The sequence below is a fragment of the Sus scrofa genome, chromosome 5 (genome assembly GCF_054392235.1).
Source record: "Sus scrofa isolate SSC_HxYL_T2T_F1_AM1 chromosome 5, Sscrofa_HxYL_maternal_Yorkshire_Landrace_v2.0, whole genome shotgun sequence".
NCBI classification, from domain to species: domain Eukaryota; kingdom Metazoa; phylum Chordata; class Mammalia; order Artiodactyla; family Suidae; genus Sus; species Sus scrofa.
This window is the reverse complement of record NC_139387.1, coordinates 85888807-85902339: the sequence shown is the minus strand read 5'-3', so window position 1 is coordinate 85902339 and position 13533 is coordinate 85888807. Positions and strand designations below refer to the sequence as shown.

At 39.9% G+C, this 13533-nt stretch overlaps 1 protein-coding gene and 1 long non-coding RNA gene across 4 annotated transcripts in view; one reads left to right on the top strand and one right to left on the bottom strand.

Annotated features, from left to right (window-relative positions):
• The window catches only part of LOC146403501 (uncharacterized), a 161200-nt gene that overhangs the window by 49177 nt on the left and 98490 nt on the right, over window positions 1-13533 (bottom strand). The gene's annotated exons all lie outside the window — the stretch shown is intronic.
• LOC100517094 (olfactory receptor 5BS1-like) lies at window positions 7063-8009 on the top strand. Its single transcript, XM_003126653.3, has one exon. The coding sequence runs from the start codon at window positions 7098-7100 to the stop codon at window positions 8007-8009; it is 912 nt and encodes a 303-aa protein (XP_003126701.1). The 5' UTR covers window positions 7063-7097.

Sequence of the window (13533 nt, the reverse complement as noted above, 5' to 3'; positions counted from 1 at the left end):
ACTCAATTTCCCAACCACTCAATGGTTCTATAAAGACTCAGGATAAACTCTGTTGAGCTCCTTAGTATGACATGCAGAAGGGGTAAGCAAACCTTTTTCTAAAAGGGCCAGATGGCAAACATTTTATGCCTTAGAGGTCATATGTACAGTCTCCACTGTCACCACACAACTCTGCCATGTGTGAAAGCAGCCATATAGCTTGAATAGCTATAAGTCAATGGATTATCAAACCTTGTGCCAGTAAAACTTTATTTTCTTAAAAACAGGCAGGTGAGGAGTTCTCATTGTGACTCAGTGGGTTAAGAACCAGACATAATGTCCATGAGGATGCAATTCCATCCCTGGCCACACTCCATGGGTTAAGGATCCAGCGTTGCCGCTAACTGAGGTGTAGGTTGAAGATTCGGCTCAGATCTGGTGTTGCTGTGGCATAGGCCAGAGCCTCAGCTTCAATTCAAATAGGTAGTATATGTATTAATATGTAAATAATAATGCTGTATGTAATATTTCTAAGCCTGATCCTTAGACAATGTGAATTATTTATACCCAAATGCTACTTTTATAAAATATAAGCATGTCTAAGTTATCCATTCACAATTGGTGTCCTCCAATCTATGAAGAAGTAAAACCCAAGTGCACATCACTGAGGGAAACCACTGCTCCTCCTGATCTGGTCCCATTGGGGAAGAATTCTAGACTCCTTCCAAAGATATACCTATCTAAGGGTTATTTTCATGATGGCCCAAGAAAAAGAATAACTCCCTCTTCCCAGCTTTTTCTTAACTATGTAAAGAGTCCAGAGATTAGATGTCCAATCATCCAAAAGATGAGGACTGAAACAGGTGTTCCTTGCATCCTAGTATCAGGAGAAAACTTCATACTGGTTGTAGAAGTCACCAGGAACAGGAAGAAAAAAGAATGGTCGGTGCAGAAGTCAGAGTGTTGTGTCATGGTAAGTAAGAAAAGCTTGGAGGCAGTATAGATAAATTATACTTTCAGTAGAAGTGGCTGTGAGAGAAGTAGAGTAAGACAATGTAGATCAGTGAAACATGGCGGGGGGAGTCTGCTGGATACTTTTAAATATGGAAGACTTTTTTTTTTTTTGCTTTTTAGGGCTGCACCTGTGGCATATGTAAGTTCCCAGGCTAGGGGTCAAATCTGAGCTACAGCTGCCAGCCTACACCATAGCCACAGCAACGTGGGACCTCACCTGCATCTATGACCTACACCACAGCTCACAGCAATGCCAGATCCTTAACCCACTGAGTAGAGCCAAGGATCGAACCTGCATCCTCATGGATACTGGTCAGATTCGTTTCCACTGAGCCATGATGGGAACTCCCAGGAGACATTTTAACATATTTGTATTCTTGATACAAATGAGTAAGAGAAATAAATTGATGGTGAAAATGTAGCATAGTTGAAAGAGAAGGACCCAGAGGCTTGGGATGGGATGGAGTTAAAGTACAGGTGCCAGTCTTGGATTAAAGGCAGATACTTCTATCAATAAATAAAAAAGGACAGAGAATATATTTATAAGTAGAGTATCAAGAAAGTTAGAGCTGGAGTTCCCGTCGTGGCGCAGTGGTTAACGAATCCGACTAGGAACCATGAGGTTGCGGGTTCGGTCCCTGCCCTTGCTCAGTGGGTTAACGATCCGGCGTTGCCGTGAGCTGTGGTGTAGGTCGCAGACGCGGCTCAGATCCTGCGTTGCTGTGGCTCTGGCGTAGGCCGGTGGCTACAGCTCCGATTCAACCCCTAGCCTGGGAACCTCCATATGCCGCGGGAGCGGCCCAAGAAATAGCAACAACAACAACAACAGACAAAAAGACAAAAGACAAAAAAAAAAAAAAGAAAGAAAGTTAGAGCTGCTTCTTCTTCATGGCTCAAATTTCTCTTACAGGGCCATATGATGAATATGTGCAAAAAGAAAAACTACATATATATAGCACATTTGAAGTTAATTGAATTTGAAGTAAATCCACAACTAAATAGAATGTTAATAGTTTGTAGGTAGCATGTGCATGCATGTGCAGATGAACGCTTGTGCCTCTTTGTGCATACATTTATAGGTTGGACACTGAGTTTTATTTGTCAGATTTTACACTGTCCCTTTGCTTCTTCTTCCAAATCATAGCTAGCCCTTTAAAGTAATCACCAGGTCTCAAATGATTCTGACTGTTGCAGCTTCCCCCACGAGCAGTGAGCAGTTCTAGGCTCTCTGGGGTCCTTACTCTTACTCCTCTCCCAGGGCTATTTTGGCAAAGAAATAGCCAAAGAGAACAGCACTGGAGGAATAGAAGACTCCTACAAATTGGTTAGGAACTCTTCTCAGGACTGAGGTAGGTTCTCACAAGGAGACTGGCAAGAACTGATTATTTTTTTAGCAAGGTCCATGCAGAAACCACTGGCCCTTTAGGATTAAGCTGGAACTGACCACACAGAGTCTGATCCTATAAGCTGTCAGGAAATAAAATTGACTTTTCCTAAGGTTTAGCTAGGGCCCTCTCTAACTCCATGTGCTCAGCTGTGAGGGCAATAGGCCAACCCCAAAGAGGAGCCAGATTTAGAACAGTCCATCCAGCTCACCAACAGGGGTGAAGAAAGAAACTTTCCTAAGTTTTTGCAATTCAGATTCTAACCCAAATTCCTCATGGCAGTGAAAAAGAAACAGAAGTAGTCATAAGGGAGACATCATGGCCAAAGTAAACAGGTAAGACAGGTTTTTTTCCCCCAGGAGTAGACTCTCATGAGTTGTTGATCTTTGTGCACTTCCGTCTATCTGGGATCTTTCTATATCCCCCACTTCATGTCCCTGGTCCCTGACAGAAAAGATCATGTTTTGGTATGGGGTTGGCAGGAGGCACCCTGAAGGGGGACTGGAGGATCATTTCCTCAAATATGTGCCATGGCAGGAGTACAAGAAACAGGAGAACTTCTCATTCCCTCTTGCACAACTTTTGCTAAGAGTTCTAAGAGCTTATGGCTTCAGGGACAGCAAATGATCATGAAGTTGTATCCCCTGCTTCCAAACAAAAATAAAACTGCAGAGAGGACAAAGCTGTAGAGAGGAATTAATCTGGCAGTGCAGTCTTTTGGAAAGTTTCAGAGTGGAGATTTCTCCTAACACCTGCTATGATTGTCAGAGCTGGGAATGAGAATTGAAATCTCTTTATCTGAAAAGCCAAGACCAGTGTTCACAAATATTCCCTAAGAATACTGGGAAATCTTCATGTGCTTAGGGCCGGAAGGGCATAGCTTGCACCTTCTTATTCTCTTCCTTTCTGTTTCTTAGGTAGTCAGTTTCTTTCTATTAAAGCTCCTCTCCCTCCTCAGAATAGTTTCTCCATTGTTCCTTGCCCTGGAATTCCTCCCAGCCATCCTGTCAACTCACTCTGTTCCCTCCCACCAAGATGTCTGAACCTCTCTGGGAAGAATGATTCTGGTACCCAGAAAGATGACTTCAATCTAGGGGACCTCATCATGAGTGGACACCTTTATCTCCTTCTTTAATAAATTGATCCTCTTAAAATTAAGCAAAATGCTTTAGGAGCAAATACATTGTTTGGGTGCATCATCAAAGGAGAAAGGGAAGCAAGTCTGTTGTTAACTAGGTGCACTTTAAGCCAGGGATTTGATGGGGTGTTTGAAGGAAAAAGAGCTGGAGGCTTGAGGAAGATCATGGGGAAAGTCTTGAAGACCAGCTCTAATCATACCAAAGAGAAATTTCTTATTTTTTGCAGCTACTATTGCTACAGCTAATATGGCTATGTTCACATGTTGCCACAGTCTTCATGATTATCATTTTATTGTCTACATAATCTATCCAGTTGGTGTTTAGACATTACAGAATATGGAGATATTAATTTGTTTCAGTTTTTATTGAACATATAACAAGGCAGTGTGAATTAGTTTATTTATCACATCAGTATTTTGAGTTATAGTTTTAGCATAAATCCAAGGGCTGCTGACTCATAGTATGCAGTTTATAATGCCACTAACAATGTATAGATGTTGTTTTAACTGGTTTCCCTAGGATGATTATTGTACACTTTTTTGAAAAATCACATTGGATTCATCTTTTTTTTTCTTTTTTCTTTTAATGACTGCACCCTTGGTATAGGGAAGTTCCTGGGCCAGAACCTAAGTTGTAGTTGTGACCTATGTCACAGCTGTAGATATGCCAGATCCTTTAACCCACTGCACCAGACCAGGGATTGAACCCAAGCCACAGCATTGACCTAAACTGCTGCAGTCAGATTCTTAACCCACTGTACCACAGTGGGATTTATTTTATCTTTTAAAACACTAACTTGATGGACTTCCCACTGTGGCACAGCAGGTTAAAGATCCAGTGTTGTCTCTGGCAGCACAGGTTCAATCACCCGCCTAGCACAGTGGGTTAAGGATCCAGCATTGCTGCAGCCATGGCATAGGTCACAGCTGCAACTTAGACTCAGTCCCTGGCCCAGGAACTTCCATATGCTGTGGGTGCAGCCAAAAAAAAAAAAAAAAAAAACTGAGTTGAACATTTTCATAAATGCTTATCTCTGGAATTTCCTCTAGCATAACTTTTCTATTTATGTCATCATTATCAGGCTTTTCAAGAACCATGGCAATATGGTCTGAGAAGAGACAGAGAGGCTGTGGGTGTTGAGACTAGTTCTGAAAAGACTGCTGAGGAGGTAGTTATAATCCATTTCAGGTTCCAGTGAAAAAATGTGAACATTTTTAAAAGTCCTAGTCTAATGAACATCTCCTCAGAAAAGAAAATCATGGACTTGGAGAAGAGACTTGTGGCTGCCCGATGGGAGGGGGAGGGAGTGGGAGGGATCGGGAGCTTGGGCTTATCAGACACAATTTAGAATAGATTTACAAGGAGATCCTGCTGAATAGTATTGAGAACTTTGTCTAGATACTCATGTTGCAACAGAAGAAAGGGTGGAGAAAAAAATGTAATGTATACATGTAAGGATAACTTTATCCCCTTGCTGTACAGTGGGAAAATAAAAAAAAAAATAAAAGTCCTAGTCTGGACATTTTTGGGTCAGTAAAAAACAATAACAATAGCAAAGTGAAAGGAAGGAAATGAAATACTTTTTTTTTTTTTTTTTTTTTTTTTTGCTTTTTAGGGCTGCACCCATGGCATATGGAGTTCCCCAGGCTAGGGGTCCAATCAGAGCTACAGCTGCCAGCCTACATCACAGCTGTAGCAACTCCAGATCCAAGCTATATCTGTGACCTACACCACAGCTTATGGCAACGATGGATCCTTAACCCACTGAACAAGGCCAGGGATCAAACCCACATACTCATGGTACTTAGTTGGATTCATTTCCACTGTGCTGTGATGGGAACTCCTGTAAATGAAATACTTAATAAGCACTTGATTGTCAGGTTGTAAGCTAAAACCAAGATAGAATAAGCTGATGTCAACCGTGTGAGATAGATAAAATTGTTCCATTTTGTTGAAGTGAAATTTTACCTTCTGAAGGGATAAGTCTTTTGCTCAAGTTCACATACATAGCTTTCATTTTTCAGGTTTAGCTTTTTTTATTTTAGGGACAGTGCTATGTTTAAGATACAGATACTTTGACTCAAAATATATATTGTCCATCTGTTGGGTGTGCTGTGGTGGAAAGCACACTGGACGGAGAACAGAGCATTCAGTTTAATTGCTGGATGTTCTGCTGATAAGCTGTGTGATGTGGAGCAAGGCATTTCACCTCTGTGATCCTCCATCCCCCCTACTCTGAGATGCTGAGAGCCTGACCTTACTGGCCCAAGGATGGAGCAAACTTTCCTGAACCATTCCTACCCAGTCCCACAAATACTTCTCCAGCTAATACATCTTTGGAGAGATAGGGTACTCCTGAAGTGGTCCTGAAATGTTTGGAAAGCCTCTTGCAACCTCTAGTAGCATTATTCAAGTCCCTTTCCCTATCTTCATCTGAAACCCAGAACATCTATGATAAGATGGTGAGTTCTACAGTTCTTGTTTTTATTATCCAAGACTAAATATAAAATAACTTGCAACTAAATGTCTATTTTCTGAAATAGTTTCATTTGAACCACACTGTTTATTCTCATAAGTATACTCTTAATGATTAAATCTTGTCATCTGATTTAGGTTCTAAAGATATGTGCTGTATTCACTGACAGAATTAGTGGGACCTGTTGGGGAGAGCCAAGAAGCAAAAAACTCTTAAAGTCACTTAACGAAGTACTAGAAACTGGGTGGCTTAAGTCAATAGAATTTTGTCTCATAGTTCTGGTCTATAAATTGTCTAAAAGTCTGACAACAAGGTTTTGTTAGGGCCACATTCATCCTGAAACTTGTAGGGAAGAATCCTTCCTTGCCTCTTCCCAGCTACTGGTGATGGCTGTCAATCGTGGCTTTTTTTTTTTTTTTTTTGTCTTTTTGCTATTTCTTGGGCCGCTCCCGCGGCATATGGACGTTCCCAGGCTAGGGGTCGAATCGGAGCTGCAGCCACTGTCCTACGCCAGAGCCACAGCAACGCAGGATCCGAGCCGCGTCTGCAACCTACACCACAGCTCACGGCAACGCCGGATTGTTAACCCACTGAGCAAGGGCAGGGACCGAACCCGCAACCTCATGGTTCCTAGTCGGATTCGTTAACCACTGCGCCACAACGGGAACTCCTCATGGCTTTCTTGACTTGTGGGTGCATCACCCAACTTCTGCTCTGCTATCACATGGCTGTCCTCTCTCTGTGTCTTCTTCACAAGGCTTTCTCCTCTCTCTGATAAGAACATCAGTCATATTGAATTAAGAACCCATACTATGCCACTATGATCTCATATTTACTACATTTGCAGTGACCTGTTTCCAAGTAAGATCACATTGTGATCTACTAGGGGTTAAGACTTCAGCATATCTGCTGGGGTTAGGCACAATTCAACTCATAAAAGTCACAACTGGAATTACTCAACTCCTTTTCCTTTTCTATTTTTAAGCTGAAAGAAGTACTGCTGAGACGTTTTAGGGTGTGGGGATGATATTCTGATCACTAAAAAATTACTAAGATTCTGAAGTGCAGAGGATTTCTTTCTAGGGGTGACATTTATAAACAACCATGAACAACTTCACTTTCTTCACCGAGTTCATCCTCCTCGGGCTGTCTGATGACCCCCACAGCCGGGCTCTGCTCTTTGCGCTCTTCCTAGGAATTTATCTCCTGACCCTCATAGGGAATCTGGTGATGATCCTGGTGATCAGAGGGGATTCTCACCTCCACATCCCCATGTATTTCTTTCTTGGGCACCTGTCCTTCATAGATATCTGCTTCTCCTCAGTTACCATGCCCAAAATGCTACAGAACTTCCTGTCTCAGAAGAAAAGCATCTCAGTGTGGGGCTGCATTACCCAGAGTTTCTTTTTTCTTCTCAATGGATGTACCGAAGCCAGTCTTCTCTCTGCCATGGCCTATGACCGCTATGCTGCTGTCTGCCATCCTCTGCTCTACACCATGGTTATGAACAGGACTCTCTGCAATGCAATGGTCAGTGCAGCATGGGTGATGGGGTTTCTGAACTCATTAGTAAATAATATTTTCATCCACAAGTTACATTTCTGCGGATCCAACATCATCTCCCATTTCTGCTGTGAGCTACCATCACTATTCCCTCTGTCCTGTACAGATCCTGCTGCTAACGAGTTCCTTCTGTCAGGGACCAGTGCATTTCTGGGACTTCTGACACTTCCCCTGATCCTGTTCTCTTACTCCAGAATCATTCCTGCCATTCTGAACATCCACTCCTCTGAGGGCCAAGGCAAGGCCTTCTCCACCTGCTCCTCCCACCTCACAGTGGTGCTCCTGTTCTATGGGACAGCTCTATTCAGGTACATCAGCCCTGCATCAGGCTCAGTGTTGGAGCAAATGGTCTCCATTCAGTACGGTGTGATCACATCCTTGCTGAACCCCCTCATCTACAGCCTCAAGAACCAGGAGGTAAAGGCAGCTCTGCAAAGGATGCTGAGGCAGTGAATGTGCTCCTCAGAGAAGGGATTCTCTGTGTGGTGTTCAGTCAGAAAATGGGGAGGGAGGATACTCAGAAACACTTTGAGAAGAAAAAAAAGACATTTGAGGCCAGTTGTTCTTAAAGTGTCACCCACAGACCAGCAGTATCAGAACCAGCAAGCTTGCTAGAAAGACAGATTCTCAGACCCAACCTCTGATCTACTAAATCAGGAACCCTAGAGCTGGAGCTCAATAATCTGTGTTTTATTAGTCAACCAGGTGCATGATGCATGCTCAAGTTTGAGAAACAATGTTTTAGACCAACTAATGTTTGAGAAAACTGTCCTTGGAAACAGATGGAATACTGACATCTCAACGTGAAGAATCCTACATAATTGAGAAAGGTAGTCAGTGGAGTAGTCGAGAAGAGAACATTTGTCATCTCATGATCTGCTTCACTCTGCAAAACTGTAGTGGTCACTATAGGTGAAACTATTGGGGGGGACTGAAGAATTGAGAAGGTGGGAATAACATCTATACACTGCTGTATAAGACAGATGATTAAGGAGAATCTACTGTATAGCACAGGAAAATCTACTCAATAGTTTGTAATAACTTAATGGAAAAGAAGAATGGATATATTTATATGCTGTACATCTGAAACTATTACATTGTTAAGTCAACTATACTCCAATAAAATTTTTTTAAAAAAAATTGTAAAAGAAAAAAAGGAAAAACCTACATTATTTTAGGGCATTGAAAAGAAGGGAAGAGCTGGACTGTCCACAAAGGCAAACACAGCCTGTTCCTTCGGCCACCATCTGAAGACTGCCATTTTAAAAGATTCTTCAGCACAGCATAAAGCCAAGAGACAGATGCTCCAGAAAAGTGACTAGCAAGCACTTCCTTCACCTCACCTGAGAGGAGCTGAGGGCATTCAACAGCCAGTTTTCCTGCTTAGAGGTCACTAATTTGTCCCAGAGAGCAAGTACAGTCTGAGGCTATGGTGGAAGCAAGATTCCACATGAGACAGCCCCTCAAGTGGGAGCACTTTAACCTAGAAACTCTGCTTCCTGATCTGGTTGCCTGAGCCATGCTGACAGACGCTCTGAGGATTGAATTCTTGCTTCTGTACTTTTGGCCACAAGACTACTTTTTTTTTCTTTTTTCTTTTTTGTCTTTTTAGGGCCATACCCATGGCATAAAGAAGTTCCCAGGCTAGGGGTCAAATCAAAGCTGTAGCTGTCAGCCTACACCACAGCCACATCTGGATCCTTTACCCACTAAGCAAGGCTAGGGATTGAACCCGCAACTTCATGGAACCATTAACCACTGAGCCACAACAGGAAAGTCCCTATTTTTATCTTGTTCTTCCTATAGGACTATAGGCCTCTCTCAATCTTTAACTATGTATGATTGTTACAAAATTATATGTACAATATAAAAAAAACAAAAATAAATCAACTGTGTACTCATTCCTCTACTTAAGAAACAGAACAATTTCAGGGCCTTAAAAGCTATCTGTGTAGCCCCCATCATATTGCATTTTTCCTCTCCCCAGAGGTAACCGATGTCCTAAATTGCATAATCCTCATACTGTTGCTTCTATTTGTAGTTTATCACTTATTATCACTAAATAAGATTGAGTTCTGCTTTAGCAGTTTCTTAACTTTATACAGTAGAATCATACTGTTTGTTTTCTTCAATGACTTGCTTCTTTCACTTAACATTTTTTATTGTGTTTTTAGGTATGTCTTTGTAATTAGTATATAACTGCATTCTGGTTTTCTTTTTAAGAAGAGAGTTTAATAATTATGGTAATTATTGGTAAATTCAGATTGGTTTCTATTTTTTCCCCACATTTTCTGTGTCTTCCTTTTACTTCCTACTCTTTTTCCCATTACATTTTTTCACTCTGCTTAATTCTTTTTTTTTTTTTTTCCTGGCAGCTCCTGTGGCATGCAGAAGTTCTGGGCCAGGGATCAAACCTGTGCCACAGTTACAACCCAAGCTGCTGCAGTGGCAATGCCAGATCCTTAACCTGCTGCACAACAGGAGAACTCCTGCTTAATTTTTCAATGGCTACACTATTTTTAAAATCATGCTGACTTTGCTCAAGAAACCCTAAAGTTAATGTCTTTTTTTTAAAAAATTGAAGTGTAGTTGATTTACAATGTTGATTAGTTTATTGTGTACCCCAAATTGATTCAGATATATATATATATATATTCTTTTTCATATTCTTGTCCATTATGATTTAATACAAGATATTGAATATAGTTCCCTATGCTATACAAGAGGGCTTTGTTACTTATCTAATTTTTATATAAGAGTTTGTATCTGCTAATCCCAAACTCCTAGTTTATTCTTCCCCCACCTTCCCCTTTTGGTAACCACAAGTTTGTTTTCTGAGTCTACTCCTGTTTTGTAAATAAGTTCATTTGTGTCATTTTTTAAGATTCTACATATAAGTGATATATTTTCTGTATGACATTTCACTTAGTATGATAATCTCTAGGTACATTAATGTTGCTTCAAATGGCATTATTGCATCCATTTTTAAGGCTGAGTAATATTCTATTGTATGTATAAGCCACATCATCTTTATCCATTTATCCTGTCAATGGGCATTTAGGTTGTTTCCATGTCTTGGCTATTGTAAATAGCCTGCATCGAACACTGAAGTGAAGTGCATGTATCTTTTTGAATTACGGTTTTTTCTAGATGTATACCCAGAAGTAAAATTGCTGGATCATATGGTAACTATTTTACTTTTTAAAGGACATTCATACTGTTTTCTGTAGTGGTTGTATCATTTAACATTCCCACCAACAGTGCAGGAGGGTTCCCTTTCCTCCACATCTTCTCCAGCAATTCATTATTTGTAGACTTTTTAATTATGGCAATTCTGACCAGTGTGGAACAGTACCTCATTGAGTTGCATTTCTCTAATAATTAGCCGTGTTGAACATTTTTCTTGTGCTTATCGGCCATCTGTATGTCTTTGGAGAAATGTATATTTAGATCTTCTGCCCATTTTTTGATTGTTTTTTGTTGTTGTTGAGTTGTATGAGCCACTTATATATTTTGGAAATTAAGCCCTTGTCAGCCACTTCATAATGCAACTATTTTCTCCCATTCCATAGGTTTTCTTTTCATCATGTCTATGGTTTCCTTTGCTGTGCAAAAGCTTGTAAGTTTAAGTCCAATTTATTTATTTTTGCTTTCATTTCTACTACCTTGTGGAAGTGACTAAGAAATCATCAGTATATTTATGTCAGAGAATGTCTTGCCTGTGTTTTCTTCTTTGACTTTTATGCTGTCATGTCTTATGTTTAAGTCTTTAAGCCATTTTGAGTATATTTTTGTATAAGGTGTGAGGGAGTGTTCTAACTTCACTGATTTACATGCCACTGTCCAGCTTTAACAACACTAACTTTTTTTTTTTTTTTTTTTTTGTCTTTTTGCTATTTCTTTGGGCCGCTCCCACGGCATATGGAGGTTCCCAGGCTAGGGGTCTAATTGGAGCTGTAGCCACTGGCCTATGCCAGAGCCACAGCAACACAGGATCCGAGCCGCGTCTGCAACCTACACCACAGCTCACGGCAACGCTGGATCGTTAACCCACTGAGCAAGGGCAGGGACCGAACCCGCAACCTCATGGTTCCTAGTCAGATTCGTAAACCACTGCGCAACGACGGGAACTCCCAACACTAACTTTTTGAAGAGAGTATCTTTTCTCCATTGTATATTCTTGCCTGCTTTGTCAAAGATCAATTGACCACAGGTGTGTGGGTTTATTGCTGGGCTCTCTATTCTGTTCCATTGACCTATATGGCTGATTTTGTGCCAATACCACATTGCTTTGATTACTGTAGCTTTGTACTATTATCTGAAGTCTGTCTGGGAGGGTTATGCTTCCTACTTTGTTCTTTTCCCTCAGGATTTCTTTGGCAAATCTGGGTCTTTTATGATTCCATATAAATTTTACAACTATTTGTTTGAATTCTGTGAAAAAATGTCATGTGCAATTCGATAGGGATCACATTAAATCTGCAGACTGCTTTGGGTAATATGGCCATTGTAAAGATATTACTTCTTCCAATCCAAGAGCATGAGATACCTTTATATTTCTTCAAATCATCTTCAGTTTCCTTTATCAATGTTTTATAGCTTCTCAGCATGTAAATCTTTCACCTCCTTAACTGTATTCCCAAGGTTTATATTAGGGGTTTTTTTTTAATGTGATTTTTTTAAAAGGATTTTTTTTAACTTTCCCTTTCCAGGATTTCATTGTTAGTGCTAAGAAATGAAACCAATTTTTGTAAGTTAATCTTGCATGCTGCTACCCTGCTGAATTTGTATATCAGTTCTAGTATTTTTTGTGTGGAATTGTTAGAGTTTTCTATATATAGTATCATGTCATCAGCATATAATGACAGTTTTAACTTTTCCCTTCCAATTTGGATACCTTTATTTGTTTTTCTTGTCTAACTGCTGTGGCTAGGACTTTAAATACTATATTGAATAATGGTGAGTGTGGCCATCTTGTCTTATTTCAGCTTTTCACCATTGACTATTATGTTGACTGTGAGTCTGTCATAAATAGCTTTTATTATATTGAGATATGTTCTCTCTATACCTGCTTTGGTAAGAGTTTTTATCATGAATGGATGTTGAAATGTGTCAAATGCTTTTTCTGCACCTTTTGAGATGATCATGTGGTTTTTGTCTTTCCTTTTGTTGATATGGCATATTGCATTGTTTGATCTTCATATGTTGAACCATCCTGGTCACCCTGGGATGACTCTAATTTGATTATGGTGTTCAATCTTTTTTTATATGTTGTTGGATTAGTTTTGCTAACATTTTGTTGGGAATTTTTACATCTATAGTCATCAAAGACAATGGCCTATAATTTTTTTCTGGTAGTGTCTTTGTCTGGTTTTGGTGTCAGCATTATAGTGGCTTCATAGAATGACTTTGGGAGTGTTCGCTCATCTTCAGTCTTTTGGAAGAGTTTGGGAAGGATCAGAGTCAGTTCTTTGTAGGTTTGGTAGAATTCAACTGTGAAACTATCTGGTTCTGGACTTTTGTTTGCAGAGAGTTCTTTTATTACAGATTATATTTCATTTCTAGTGGTCAGTCTATTCAAATTATGTTTAGTTTTGATTCATTTTTGGTGGGCTGTATGTTTCTACAATTTTATCCATTTCTTTTAGGTTCTCCAATTTCTTAGCATATTATTGTTCATGGGTTTTTGGGTTTGGTTTTTTTTTTTTTTTTTTTTTTTTTTTTTTTTTTTGGTATTTCCACAGTATCAGTTCTTATTTCTCTTCTTTCATTTCTTATTTTGGTTCTCTCTCTCTTCTTGGTGAGTGTGGCCAGAAGTTTGTCGAATTTGTTTACACTGCCAAAGAACCAGTTCTTTTTTTTATTATTGTTTATGTAACCTCCATTTTCTTTATTTTATCTCTGATCTTTATTATTTCTTTCCTTCTGTTGACTTTAGTCTTAGTTTGTTCTTCTTTTTCTAATTCTTTTAGGTGGT

Coding starts and splice junctions, on each gene's coding strand:
- LOC100517094 (XM_003126653.3), top strand. CDS start 7,098: ATGAACAACTTCACTTTCTTCACCGAGTTCATCCTCCTCGGGCTGTCT.